At 44.2% G+C, this 14,178-nt stretch overlaps 1 protein-coding gene across 1 annotated transcript; it reads left to right on the top strand.

Annotated features, from left to right (window-relative positions):
* The first annotated feature begins 1,508 nt into the window (after positions 1-1,508).
* LOC139917012 (A disintegrin and metalloproteinase with thrombospondin motifs 15-like) lies at positions 1,509-13,957 on the top strand. Its single transcript, XM_071906031.1, has 8 exons — positions 1,509-2,486; positions 4,356-4,488; positions 6,446-6,613; positions 8,268-8,551; positions 9,317-9,494; positions 10,122-10,297; positions 11,950-12,125; positions 13,180-13,957. Exons 1-8 carry the CDS (start codon positions 1,509-1,511, stop codon positions 13,955-13,957), a joined length of 2,871 nt encoding a protein of 956 aa, XP_071762132.1.
* Positions 13,958-14,178: the final 221 nt, after the last annotated feature.

Genomic DNA, 14,178 nt, shown 5'->3' on the forward strand with positions numbered 1-14,178 from the left:
CGAGAAATGTTTGATGAAATCGATGGTGCAAATCAAACGACTCTATGCGTGTTTCTGCACAGTAGGCCTATATACATTATTGAAAAGTGTCAGCTTTTTTGGGGGGGATTTTTTATTCATTAACATGAATTCAGTGTCTTTATCTACACGCAAAATAAAAGGAGGGTTCTTCAAGGGTTCTTTGGTTTTGGTTAGTGTGTAAGAAACCTCTGATTTGTTCAAATAGAAAACGAGTGAATTATAATAAGGAACCCAGTGTATTTCCTAAAAGGTCTTTTAATACTGCAGATTTGGATCATTTAATTTGTTCTTTACAGCACCATAAAGTGTCTATGTAGATCCATTTGAGCATGGTGCTATAGGCCTAGAGAACATGTATAAAACGGTTCTTTGTAGGATCAAAAAGGGGTTCTGCTATGGTGCAAGCATCCAGAACAATTTTCTGCCACCATGTATATCCCCCTTTTTTTTCTTTTTTTTTTTAAAGTTTATGACAAAAGAATGCCAACACTTAAGCTAAAACTTTTTTTCTGTGAGGTGCTGTTTCACCCTTTTACCGCCAGATGGCAGTAGTGCACAACAAACTCCCTCTCGGGCGCACGGACGCACAGGCGCTCCAGCAGATTTATCCGCAGACGCAAACAGGTGTCGCTCTTTGCCTGCGTCTCAGGCCTGCGTCTTTCTACTGTCTCTGCTGCATGAGGATAAACATTATTGCAAGTCCCTGATTACCATTCCAATGAAGTTTTGTTTTTAACTTTACTCATTTAAACTTATTTTTTGTGATTTTTTTGTATTTTTTTTTTTCTTTCATCATTTTGCATATGTGTATTGTGCAAATGAAATAAAGGGAACTATTTTTTTTTTAAATGGTGTCCAGAAAAAATGAGGGTATTGACATGAGGTTGTTTGTTATAGAAGTTTGCTTAAAGTTTGTCACTGAGAGTCAGCGAGTGAGGTAAGTAAAACCATAGAAGAAATGCGACTTCTAATGTCAAATACAAGTAAATTCTAGTTAATTCTAAGTTCATTCTGTGAGTGCTTTTTTTAGGCTTTTGCCTGTTTGAGCCCATACATCCAGAGTCTCCGTCCCCCGGTGAGTCTGGGCGGTGGGAGGAGGAGGGAGGGGGGGGGGCGGTCCGGGATGCTCCAGCTGCTGTCACACATGCTGTACAGCAACAATAATATTTGGAGAGTTACAAGTGGCTGCGGTCTGCAGCACAAACCGAGAGGCATGACCAATGAGCTCTCTGTAGCGCACCTCCTCACATTTCAGTTGACAATGCTCATCGGTGTTTATACTCGACTTTAAAGCTCACGGGGCTCAGAAGAGAAGTTGGTGGTCAGAGTGGAAACGGCGCAGGATGGGAGAGGAGCAGGAACGCAGTGGGTCCTTAGTCCTCTGAGGGCGCACAACCGGCGCTCCGTGCCATTGCGCACCGCTGCTTATTGCACGCAGACGCACCACAGTCGAATTACTGAGTGGACTTTGCTTCCTTGGAGCAGAGATGGCTATACTTATTAGATCTCTCATTATCTTTATGGATGTTCTACTTTATGTGAAACTGACCCATTGCATGGAGGTAGATTTCTGCATACCTGTCCGCTTGGATCACCAAAAGACAGAAAAGCATCTCCACCGGCGAGCGGAGAGGATAAGTGAGAGACAAACTGTTTTCAGACTAAGTGCTTTCAGACAGGAATTTTACCTCCACCTCACGCCGGATTCTAATTTCCTCGCGCCGAGCAGCGTGCCCCCCGAGAGCGGCTCCTCAGCATCCGACGGCTCCGCCACCGCTGAGCTCAGGCAGTGCTTCTACGCCGGTGATGTCAACGCGGACCCGGATTCCTTCGCGGCGCTCAGCCTCTGCAAAGGTCTCCAGGGGGTTTTCTCTTCTAACGGCATGGAGTATTTCATCAGCCCGGTCAGGAGCGAAGGCGCGTCGGCCGCGGGATCTGCGGGAAAGGCTTTGGACAGGACGCACGTCATCCGTCGCCGGGGACGCGCGGCTCAGTCAGGTGGCAATTTCACCAGCAGGTGTGGAGTTGCGCCGAACAGCGACTTCAACATGACGGGCTCCCTGGAGAAATACAAGTACATGAGGGAGCTGGAGATGGACGGCCTGACTGAAACTGTCCTGAAAAGCTTAGGGAGGTCGAAAAGGTTTGCGTCCATCCCCAGGTTCGTGGAGGTCCTGGTGGTGGCGGATGAATCTATGGCCAAATTCCACGGGGACGACCTAAAGCATTACCTGCTGACCCTAATGTCTGTAGCGGCCAGGCTTTACAAGCACCCCAGCATTCTCAACTCCATAAACATAGTGGTGGTGGGCTTTATGGTGCTCAATGAAGCCGACAAGGGACCTAAGGTTTCCAGTAACGCAGCCCTGACTCTGCGCAACTTCTGCTCCTGGCAGAAGAAGCTGAATAAACACAATGACAAGCATCCTGAATACTGGGACACTGCCATACTCTTCACCAAACAGGTAAGCGGAGGAGGAATGAACTGCATGACACTCAGCTGAAATGCATTCCACTGGTGTTACAAAGAATAGAATAGAATAGAATAGAATAGAACCAGAAAAGTTTTACCTAACAGCTAATAGACTTGTGTGATAGTGTAACACACACAGCTCAGCTTCCTTCATTTAGTTCCACAGTGGGTTGGTACACTGTGTTAGTTGGTGCTGCAGTGAGTCACTGGAAAAGACCAACTGAGCCAGTTATTTCCATTAAAGACCTCACCTCTGTCCACTGTCCAGGGAATAAGAACTGGGTCACTGTGTATGATATGTGATGAACAGTATCTTCAGTGATTATCAGAGAATCAGGCCAAATTAGGGATCTCTGCTAGTTTTACATAACTCAGAGATAAACCCATGTGGCCACCAGAGCTGTGGCCACTGGCTAGTAAATCTATCTGTATTTCCACTAACCTCAGACACAAACACTCTCTCTCTCTCTCTCTCTCTCTCTCTCTCTCTCTCTCTCTCTCTCTCTCTCTCTCTCTCTCTCTCTCTCTCTCTCTCTCTCTCTCTCTCTCTCTCTCTCTCTCTCTCTCTCTCTCTCTCTCTCTCTCTCTCTCTCTCTCTCTCTCTCTCTCTCATGCCTGGTTTTTTGGTGCCTGCTTTCCATTAGGTCCAGTTTGGCTTGGGCTAGCCATCTGATACAAGGCCTCTCTCCTTCCCTCAGTGCATAGCAACATACAAAACACATCAAGGTCAACCAAACTAGGGATCATCCAAGTACCGGGAAAGGCTCCTTATTTACAGTAAGGGCAATTATACGCAGGAAAGTACAGGTCCGGTGTTGTTGTCCTTGTGGGTCGCAATGAATGCGGCTCCATTGGAAAAAGTCTTGTAATAGGTTATGGAGAGTGTGTGTTGTGGAATACACATGGCTGGCAGAGGGTGTTTCTGGCATCTCTGGGCCTCTTTGTAAACCTGGGTTACCAAGTTCGCTGTCCGTTCTGTGTTCATCTTTGCTCTGTAAACTATGAAAGCCCAAGTCCTTCCTTCTGCTACAGTTTGCCAATTAGGTGTGGCGACATAATTTGTCATCAAAAATTATACGAACAGGGCTAAAATAAGTATTAAATTAGATGCAGAAAAACGTATAGCTTTAACAAACTAATCTTAGTAAGTCTAAATGCAGAAAGAACCAATCATCTTCTTGATAGCCAATATGAGTCATGGCGATCATTCCAGTAAATATTGAATGGCTCCATTGGGAAAACTAAGGGTCACAACTTTTCCTGCAATATTGAATGAACAGACAATTCATGCGCCATGATACAATAACGGGCAGAAATGTTTATTAGGGGAAAACCTGGTCTGGACTATATGTCTGACCAGGCCAGATCTGGCCAATTAAAAGAGAAGGGGGCACAACAGAGAGAAAAGGGGGGAGAGAGAGAGAGAGAGAGAGAGAGAGAGAGAGAGAGAAAGAGAGAGTTTGCAGTAAACTTGTACAGAACAGATTGTGGTGGAAAGTCAGTCTGCTGCAGGTGGGACTCATCTAGTCCTCCCAAACCTTCTTCTTACCTCCTTACAAAACAGAGAGGCAATCTGTGGTGGGAGATCTCCCCTGACCTTCTGCCTCAATATATTTTGAGAACAAGTACAGAGGGAGAATAAGCAAACCAGAGTCCCATGTGCTTTGTATTAGTGCCCTTCATGGTCCATTCATTCTGTAGCCCACAGCTCAGCCTCAGAACATGGCTAAGCACAGGCTGCAACTCAGCAAGGGAAGGCCACCAGGCATCAAGCTCTATCTAATTTTTCAAAGCGCAGTCATCCTATGAGAATAAAAGAAAAGGCTTTTCACCATCAACTCTCACCTCTCCATGTCACCAGGATCTTTGCGGGGCCACCACCTGTGATACTCTGGGAATGGCTGATGTGGGAACCATGTGCGACCCCAAGAGGAGCTGCTCTGTCATTGAGGACGACGGCTTGCCCTCGGCTTTCACCACCGCTCATGAACTAGGTGAGAAAGGTCCCCTGTTATCGGTTACGGTTGAGGAAAGTGTTTGGTGATTTGCAGGGATTGAACACAGTAGCACCATTGGCTATGGAGTTATGCCAATGTACTTTTGGACCGAGCCTTCAGAATGAGATATGCTCAGTGTAAGTACTTTACAGAACCTCATCTTAAAATATCAAAGGATGTCTAAATTTGTCTAAGTTTGACAGGAAGAATACATGCATAATCAGTGTGTAAACTGGCCCTAGGGCAACAGTCATGATGATATATGCCATGGTGGTTTTCATTCCAGCCATCTAATCAGGGATAGATAAGAAAAGCAGCAGTGCTCTTGGTCCTGAGGACCAGGATATGAAAACCACTGATATGCCACTGGTTCTCAATCCTGGTCCCAGAGTACAGGGTTTTCTATCTTACCAGCTAGTTAATTGCAGTTAATTGCATTCACCTGGTGTCCCAGGTGTAAATCAGTCCCTGATTAGATGGCTAGAATGAAGACCAGCAGGCCTCTGAGTCCTGAGGACCAGGATTGAGAACCGCTGCTCTATGCATGTTCAAGATTAAAGCTGCATGAGGCAAGGTAGCTGTTTGAAAAATTTGAACTTCAATACCCAGAAATTTTGTAAGGTGATGTTAGTAAATTGAACACAGCAAGCTCATATTTACCAATCTGGCCGGTCTGTGATGCTTCATACCAAAGATACCAAAGGGATGAGAGAGGAAAAGATCTAACGTTGGTGAGTCCAGTTTTCTCTGGACGGAGCGCTGCTCACTGCTGGAGCCAGTTTGGATTTACCTCTTAATGCTGCATTTCAGAGATGTCGGAAAGTTGGAAATTCCTACTTCCTACTAGGAAAAATGCAATGGCCCTTAAAATTCCCAGTAGAAAACTCGGGCAAGATTTTTCAATGCCGAGCTTTCCAAGATGCAGTTACCTGACAACTCAGGTAACATCAGCATGACAGCATACACTGTAAACGCTTTGATTGGTCCCTTCCTGTGGGTGGAGAAGTGACCATACAGACACCAGAATTGAATGTGGGCAAATAGGGAGAATCTACAGCATGTTAATTAGTGGGGATGAGACGCTCTTCTCTGTTGCAGCCCCACTTTGTGATTTAGGCTGATCACATGGGTGGATTTTTACATAAAAATCTTGCCTAGTGCAGCTTTAAATGACCAATTTTACTCTGTCAGAGGAGAAGGGAAAAGGAGTTGAAGTTAAGCACTGCTAATCCTTCCCTGATGCAAACAGCATTCAGTCCAACAGACACTGAAGTCTATCTAGTTAAGGCAGACGTTTTTAATGATACAACAAGTGACAGTTTCTTTCGCATGTTTTCAATAGTCACGGGTTAAAAAGCCTGTGAAAAAAGTGGAAATCATGCCTGAGACCAGATGTGTAAGTAAGACGTCTGGAGGCCCCAAGTGAGGCATCGGTTTACAGTGCCCTCATATGTGAAGTAATTACACAATTTCCCTTCAAAAATGATCCTGTCCCACGATTGAACATCACATCGGTTTGTGAAACCGCAGTTTATGATTTTTTTTTTTTTCCTTTGTTCGTATTTAGGGAACGAAATGGTTTCCTTGGGAACCAAATTCCCCTGTCAGGCCCAGTTTAGTACATGGATGTATGCCATGCTTTATATTCCCATGCATAACTGCAATTCCTCTTTGCTATGACATCAGCGCCGGGAAGCTGAGTTCACTGTGCCTTGAACATGTACAGTGAAAATGTGACTTGATGTTTGGGGAATGGTTTCACTTTGTGTTAGCTTGTCCATATTTCACTCATTACCTTGGAAACTTCATTGTAATTGCCTGTCATCTTAGAAATTGCTTTGTACTTTGCCATGTAAATCCATAGAGACATATTTTGAGCTTTAAATCAAACTGCACGACTCAAAATAGAACTACCTGACTCTAACAAAGGTGTGTTGTGACCTTCTCCCCTCAGGCCACGTCTTCAACATGCCCCATGACAATGTAAAGGCATGCGAGGAGGTGTTTGGGAAACTGAGGGACAACCACATGATGTCTCCCACACTGATTCAGATCGACAGGAACCGGCCCTGGTCTGTGTGCAGCGCAGCCATCATTACCGAGTTCCTGGACAGAGGTCATGGTTAGTAACCGCTTCCTGTGTTTCTCTGACCCACATCACGCTGAACTCATACGAACCGCTAATTCTGGCCTTGCTCCATGGCCCCGAAACTATTATGGAAACTGTGTTTATTTGGATAAATTCAACTCCGTCTTTTCCCTTAATACCTCAGAGGATCAACTGTTCATATTTTTGAGTGTGTGAGAAGATAAAGCCTCATAACAGCATAATATCAACAGAACTAACATCATGTCTAGCAGGAGTAATGTAACATGAACCATCACAGAAGATCACTCGACTAGTCCATCAAGATATGGGAGAGAAAAATGATAAAGGCTTGATGAAGGTACAAAACATGTAGACACAAAAACAGTCAGAATAAAGATAATTATAGCTGTCTGCTGAAGCTTGGATTGAACAAAATTAACATGGGTTGGTGGACACCTGTATGGATTTTCCATATTTTGTCCATTTTTTTCCACTATCATTTTTCCATTTCCATAACAGAGACCATATCAGACGCAATTTCCTGATACCGTATAGATAATCATGGGTTTGCAAGAAAGGCAATGTCCTAAACAACACTATTTGTTAACTGCTGTTTATTCATAGCACATGATTGACAGCAAACACTACTCACTGACAATTACAGGAAAAATCCACCCTAAAACACTTTTACATTGTTAAAAAAACCCAGCTATGGCTTTTTCTCTTCACAAGTTCTTTATGCCAAGTCTTTCTCTGTCTATGTGTAAAATCTAATAAGTAACTGTAAGTGGATTCTGTGTCATGGACAGAGGCGAACAACAATTTATTACCTCTCCTCTACCAGCCCATTTAGTCTAACGAGCAAATGAACATTTACAGCCTAAAATACTTGATAGCTTGCTCCTTTGTCCAGTCGTTTGCTCAATCTAAACATCATTAACAACCCACTTGACATTCTCTCATGTAGTGTTGCTTCTGTGTCTGTATTGAGCATGAAGTAGCAGTTCATCAGCTTTATCCATTTTCTCTCGCTGTCATCCTTCGTAACACGTTCATAACGCCTGAGTACACAGCAACTTCATTATTAGTATTTATTCAGCCCAAACATTAGCTTTCATTCTTCAACGTATATCTATACGTTCTCTATCCTTTGTAACATGGCGTGTTACGTTCTCCTGCTACTAATGCTGCTATTTTGCATGCTCCCTTAATGCTGTAATCCATTCTTTATTCATACTTTCAGTCATACAATTCTACTTAACATGTAGTGTTGAAATTGTCGGCTGCGTATGTTCATGTAATCCCCCTTTGCTCTGTTCTTATTTCTATTCGAAGTGGTGTCACTCAACTGATTAATTGCTATTGAGCAAGAGCAAACAATAAAATGTATGCCTGCCTTTGGACTCTTACTCCTATGGACTATTCATCTGAATCATGTATAGCTGGAAAATGTTGTTGTTTATTATGTTTGAATTAATCACGATATCTGAAAATATAAAAAGAAAGAAAGAAGGAAAGTTCAATCATGGCATCTTGACGCCTTCAAACAAATCTGAATGCCTGAACACTTGTCATTGCTTTTAACCCTTTAGTCGTTATTTACTGTTATGTTTATTCCTATATAACACAAATGCAGCACAAATACAATGTGATTTCATAACGCTGCTGGTTTGTTGTGCTCCTATAGGGGAGTGTCTGCTGGACCAGCCCCAGAGGCAGCTGTCTCTCCCGGACAGCCTGCCCGGCTCCAGCTACAGCCTGCACCGTCAGTGCGAGCTCGCCTTCGGGTCGGGCTCCAAGCCCTGTCCCTACATGCACCCCTGCTCCAAGCTGTGGTGCACCGGGAAGGCCCGCGGCCAGCTGGTCTGCCAGACCCGACACTTCCCCTGGGCGGACGGCACCAGCTGCGGCAATGGCAAGGTCTGCTACCGAGGGGCCTGCACCGAGAAGAACAGCACCATGCACATCAAGGTGAGAGTGTGCTGTGGTTGATTCTCTTCACTGTGGTCCTGTACAGATTTGACACAAGACACCACACTGACACCGTGTCCACAGAGTTCAATTGTCCACTGTAGCTGGGCTTCCATCCAAGAATTACAATGTAATTTACCCCATTATGTTTTTACATATATATATAAATATTTATTTTTTTTTTGTTTATCCCAGCTTGAAGCAGAATTTTTTTGTCAATAAAGAAATTATGTGATAAATAGAAATGGAAACGCATTTGTTGGATAGATGATGACATGGCCTTGGTATGATCAGCCCAGTGAATGGTTCAATCTCATTGCACAACAGTTCAAAATTGGCTTTGGATGCTCTGAAATGTTGTCATACAAAAGTCATACCTGCTGTTTCTCCATTGTATAAGGTTCCCATCATGGTTGTATTGCCAATAGTTGGTGCGTTTTAATCTTGCCAGCATGAACTATGGCCATTATAGTTTAGTCCAAAGATGCTTTCCATTTTTCTCATCAGTGTGTTTTTTCTGGCTTCAACACAGCTGATGGTAACAAACTTTATTTGCATTTTATTTTTGCATCATAAAATTAACAAATTAACTTAACAGTCAGATGGAAACATAGCTATTGTACTGATATTGCATGTTGGCTACAATCATGACATTAATGTAGAGAAAAGACAAGGACAGCACTGTCCTTTACAGGACTTGCTCATTTTAATTAGAGATTGCTGAGCCAACTGTTGTAAATGCATGTGTGTGTTTTTTTTCCTCAGGTGGACGGCCGGTGGGGGAAGTGGGGTGCGTTCGGGGACTGTTCCCGAACTTGTGGCGGAGGAGTTCAGCTGGCCAAGAGAGAGTGTGACAACCCTGTCCCTGAAAACGGCGGCAAATACTGCTATGGCCTCCGCATCAAATATCGCTCCTGCAATCTCAGCCCTTGTCCTGAAACAGGTAAACTCATTTCTGTTACAGTACCTTCACACAGGAGACAAGGTGACATTTTGGCTCGCTTTACTCAGCTCGACTTGAAAAACAAGCCCTGAAATTGGCAACATGCAAGCAGGCTTGATGACACAACTTGGCAATAGGGCCATTATGACTAGTGGTTTTGCTTGACATCTTTCATGATGAGACAGTGTAGATTGCTTAAAACTTCAGAACTACATTTTTTATGTTATCATGCTGAATGTTAATCCTCTTGCGCCAGGATTGGCAGCCAGTGTGACCAATGTATTCTTTAGGAAATGTAGCTTTCATAAACTTTTTGAGCAAATGTCATTGGTCAGTGTTATTGGTCGTAAATACCCCGGAGTCTTGCTTGAACTGATTAGCTTTCACTATACTGCATCAGGTCAATTTGTCACTCAAATGTAAAATTTTCGACTGGAACAAACGCTTATTTACCTCAATGTGAGCCACTTAGAGCAAAGTTGCGTCCATCTCTCTCCGCTGAATATAGGGTTAGAAGTGCAGAGCAATCCCCTCCTGTCCACTGAGTAAAGATACTGTTAGTCTGACTTGATGCCTTGGTGTAATTGCATGCTATGAGACCAAAAGTGTTTTCTCTCTTGTCCTCAGGTAAGAGTTTCCGTGAGGAGCAGTGCGAGGCGTTCAACGGCTTCAATCTGAACACCAACAGACTCAGCTCCTCGGTGGTTTGGGTTCCCAAGTACTCTGGCATCTCGCCCAAGGACAAATGCAAGCTCATCTGCCGCGCGAATGGGACTGGATACTTCTATGTCCTCGCTCCAAAAGTATGTAACACATTTGTTATTTTCTTTAAACCGGTTCTCTGAAAATATATATTGAGCAGAGTATATCCATCACCATCAGATAGTATTTGGTTTCATCAACTGTTTTTTCTCCGCCCTGGGTAAATTCCCAAGCGCGCTACAAGATGTAAATTGGTCAATCACGTTTGTCCAGTCACTGGAAAATGGGTGTAGTTTTATGAAAATGACATGGATGTAGTTTTATGAAAATGGCATCAACTATCTGGTGGCTGATTTGAGCCTGACGATTTCTAGCTGTAGTGCAAATGGTACTGTGGCCAGTAGACATAGTATACAGAGCAGCGCTAGTACGTGACTGGGTGCTGATAGGTGCTGTCGCCCAAAAATTCAGCTGCAGCAAACTTTTCCACAGCAACAAAGGAGGGAATGCAGTAACTGTGGTCAACATGAGCGAACTCAGAGTACAGAGTACTACAGAGTACGTTCAGGAGGTGACCAAATTCACCCAAACAAGCTAAAAATTTTCACAATATACAGTATTATGTGTAAAATAGTTATTAGATATTCATAGGATCAATGCTGATGTATTTCCCAAGGTACTAGTTACCTCCACAGAATGTCTAATTAGAACAAATGACAATAAAATGCAGAGATATGCAGAGATGTCCAAACAAAGAAGTATTTGTTGAGGGCTTCACACTCAATATGATTGAACTTTGTCTTCAATAATGATTAGAGTTCTTGTGAATGTATGCGGTTCTACAAGAAAAGAGAATACAATAATTATTAAACCGACATGTAGCCAGCATAGGCTAACATGAGGTCGCTAAGAAATTAGCATCATATTAAGTCAATCAGCATGTACTTACACAGCTGCGGCTAGCATGTACCAATAATTAGCATACAGCAGCGTGCAGACATCTATGAACAATATCAGCAAAATACTTCAAATTAGTAACAATTAAACATGTCAAAACTCATTTTAAAACCGCTTTAGAAACTGTTTTGAACTGATATTTGAAAGAGGTCCTGGTTTCATAAAACAATGCAGCTAGCGTGACAACTACGGATGTAGTCTCAACTTTCATTTTGGCGCTATGTTCACACGGATTTCTAATGTTGATGCATCGTATCAATGTCTATTCAACGTCAAAATCTTTGCTGGATATGAATTGGCTCTTATCCACAAAAGCCATGTACGAGGGGAGTGAGACCAGGGCCGCCAGTTACATCAACAGTAAAGCAGCGAGAGGGGAGGCGTGAGTGGCAACAGAAGGAACAATTGCTGTTGTACTGGATGGATAGAGTGGGGAGGAAGGGAAACATGCAGGGACAGTATCACTTCACAGCTGCGGCTTGTCAGCAAGTATTTATGCAGCCAGCACTGAAGCAAGCTTACAACAGCAATACAAGCCAAAATCTGGTTTACACAGAAGACGCTGTAGCCTACTCCCCTTTGGTGCTACCTCTGCTTTTCTATTTATGGTGGAATTCTTTATTCATTATGCTTGTATGATTATTAGAGCGACAATTTCTCTCTCTCTCTCTCTCTCTCTCTCTCTCTCTCTCTCTCTCTCTCTCTCTCTCTCTCTCTCACCGCTTCTTCCCATGTTATCCACTGAAAGATCAGCCCATCAGCCTGCTTTAACATCTAACTCCTCAAACCCCTTCAGGTCGTGGACGGGACCCCCTGCTCTCCCGACACCTCGGCCGTGTGCGTCCAGGGAAGGTGCATCAAGGCGGGTTGCGACGGCAAGCTGGACTCCAACAAGAAGTTCGACAAGTGCGGCGTGTGCGGCGGCGACAACCAGGGCTGCAAGAAAGTCTCAGGAATGTTCACCAAGCCCATGTAAGTAGGGGACGCACTCTAGTTGTTTTACATGCACATTTCATGGATTGTGAAGATTGCGTTGTCATCGTCAATCAATCAATCAAATGTTATTTATATAGCACGTTTCATACATAACGATGCAATGCAACGCGCTTCACAGAGAGTAAAATAATTGCAATTTAAAGCAAAAACAGATACATAAAGAGAAGAAAAATAACAAATAAGTAACACCGAAAAAAGGAAAGGAAAAAAAGATCAAAGAATAAGATTTTTTTTTAAAATGCCAAAACTAAACATGTAGGTCTTAAGCTCTTCAATTCAACAGATGTAGCTGTATTAAGAACAAAAGGGAAACTGTTCCAGAGTCTGGAACCGCAGCAGCTGAAGGCAGCCTCACCAAAGTCTTTATCCTTGTTTTAGGAATAGCTAAGAGATTAGAACTGGTAGATCTGGCGGCTCTATTTTGGCAGCATGTTATTTATGTACTCATTTATAGACCTATTAAATGGTGAGAATTTAAAGGTGCTATGTGTAGCATTTTAATATCAATAAATCATTATCAATCATTTTGAGACATTGCTATAATTGCCATAAACAATCGAAACTATCACTGAGAAGACTGGAAGCCTCTACTGGCCTCTGCATTTTACATTGTTTGCTACCAGGTTGGATTTGGAGGGAAATGTGCTAGATTGCTTTATGGCACAAAGGGAGATTGCTTTACACAGAAAGGGGGCGCTGTTCAAGGCGTGGCAACATCCTCTTTGCGACAGGAAGCAACAGGGTTTATGGGAAATGTGGTCTTAATTTTAAGAAACACCAACACTAATACCACTAGTGTGAGATAGAGGCAACCAATCGTATCGACCTTGTGTTTATGGTAATTATACTAAGGTATCCCAGTTCATTTTATATTGATTTGTTGATGCTTAAAAATGCTATCACCTTTAAGTCCACAAGCTACTCTTATGTTCACCATTATCATAGCAATATATAGCATTATCAAGTTTTTGAAATAACTATTAGCTAGCCAGCATCATTAACGCTTTATATCCCCAAACCTTCTTTCCAGACATGGCTACAACTTTGTGGTGATGCTGCCCGTCGGAGCCTCCAACATTGACATCCGTCAGCGCGGCTACCGAGGGATGGTCAGCGACGAAAACTACTTGGCGGTGAAGAACCGGCACGGCAAGTACCTCCTGAACGGCAACTACGTGGTGTCGGCAGTGGAGCGGGACCTGCTGGTGAAGGGCAGCCTGCTGCGCTACAGCGGCACCTCTACGGCCGTGGAGATGCTCCAGGCCACCCGGCCCCTGCTGGAGCCTCTGACCGTGGAGGTGCTCTCCGTGGGGAAGATGACTCCTCCCAGGGTGCGCTACTCCTTCTACGTCACCAAGGAGAGCAAGGAGGAGAAGACCCTGCGGAAAGAGGAGAGGAGCCACGCGGCGCAGAACAGCGTCTTGGTGGATAGTAACAAAGTGGAGGCCAAGAAGCAGGCGCTAGACAAGAGGCCGGTCAGTCAGTGGGTGACGGGCGGGTGGGACGAGTGCACGGTGACGTGCGGGAACGGGCTGCAGAAGAGGCCAGTGCAGTGTCAGAGTGTGGAGGGGCGTCCGGCGGCGGGCTGCGACAGCGCTGCTCGGCCCGTCGCAACGAGGGTGTGCGGGGATCCCTGTCCGATGTGGGACATAGGGTCCTGGTCTCACTGCTCCAAGTCCTGTGGGAGGGGCTTTAAAAGGCGGCCCCTGCGCTGCGTCACCCAGAATGGTCTGAGCCTACCCAGAGATCATTGCTCTAATAAGAAGAAGCCTCAGGAACTGGACCTCTGCAACCTGAGGCCTTGTTAGAGCAAAATAGACAGGAGTCCAAGAACTTGTTTTCAGCGGTCAAAGTGACGATTTGACGCAGATTTTAGTCCAAATCGTCATGTTAGTGATGTTACGGCTGTGTTTGGTGAAAACACTGAGGACTGAACACTCAAACGCAGCCTAACTGTGTCTACTGGGGCCATCGCGCTCCAAAGAAGAAAGCCAACGGAGATGCATATGGTCTTCCTCCATTGTTTGAA

The sequence above is a fragment of the Centroberyx gerrardi genome, chromosome 6 (assembly GCF_048128805.1).
Source record: "Centroberyx gerrardi isolate f3 chromosome 6, fCenGer3.hap1.cur.20231027, whole genome shotgun sequence".
NCBI lineage: Eukaryota > Metazoa > Chordata > Actinopteri > Beryciformes > Berycidae > Centroberyx > Centroberyx gerrardi.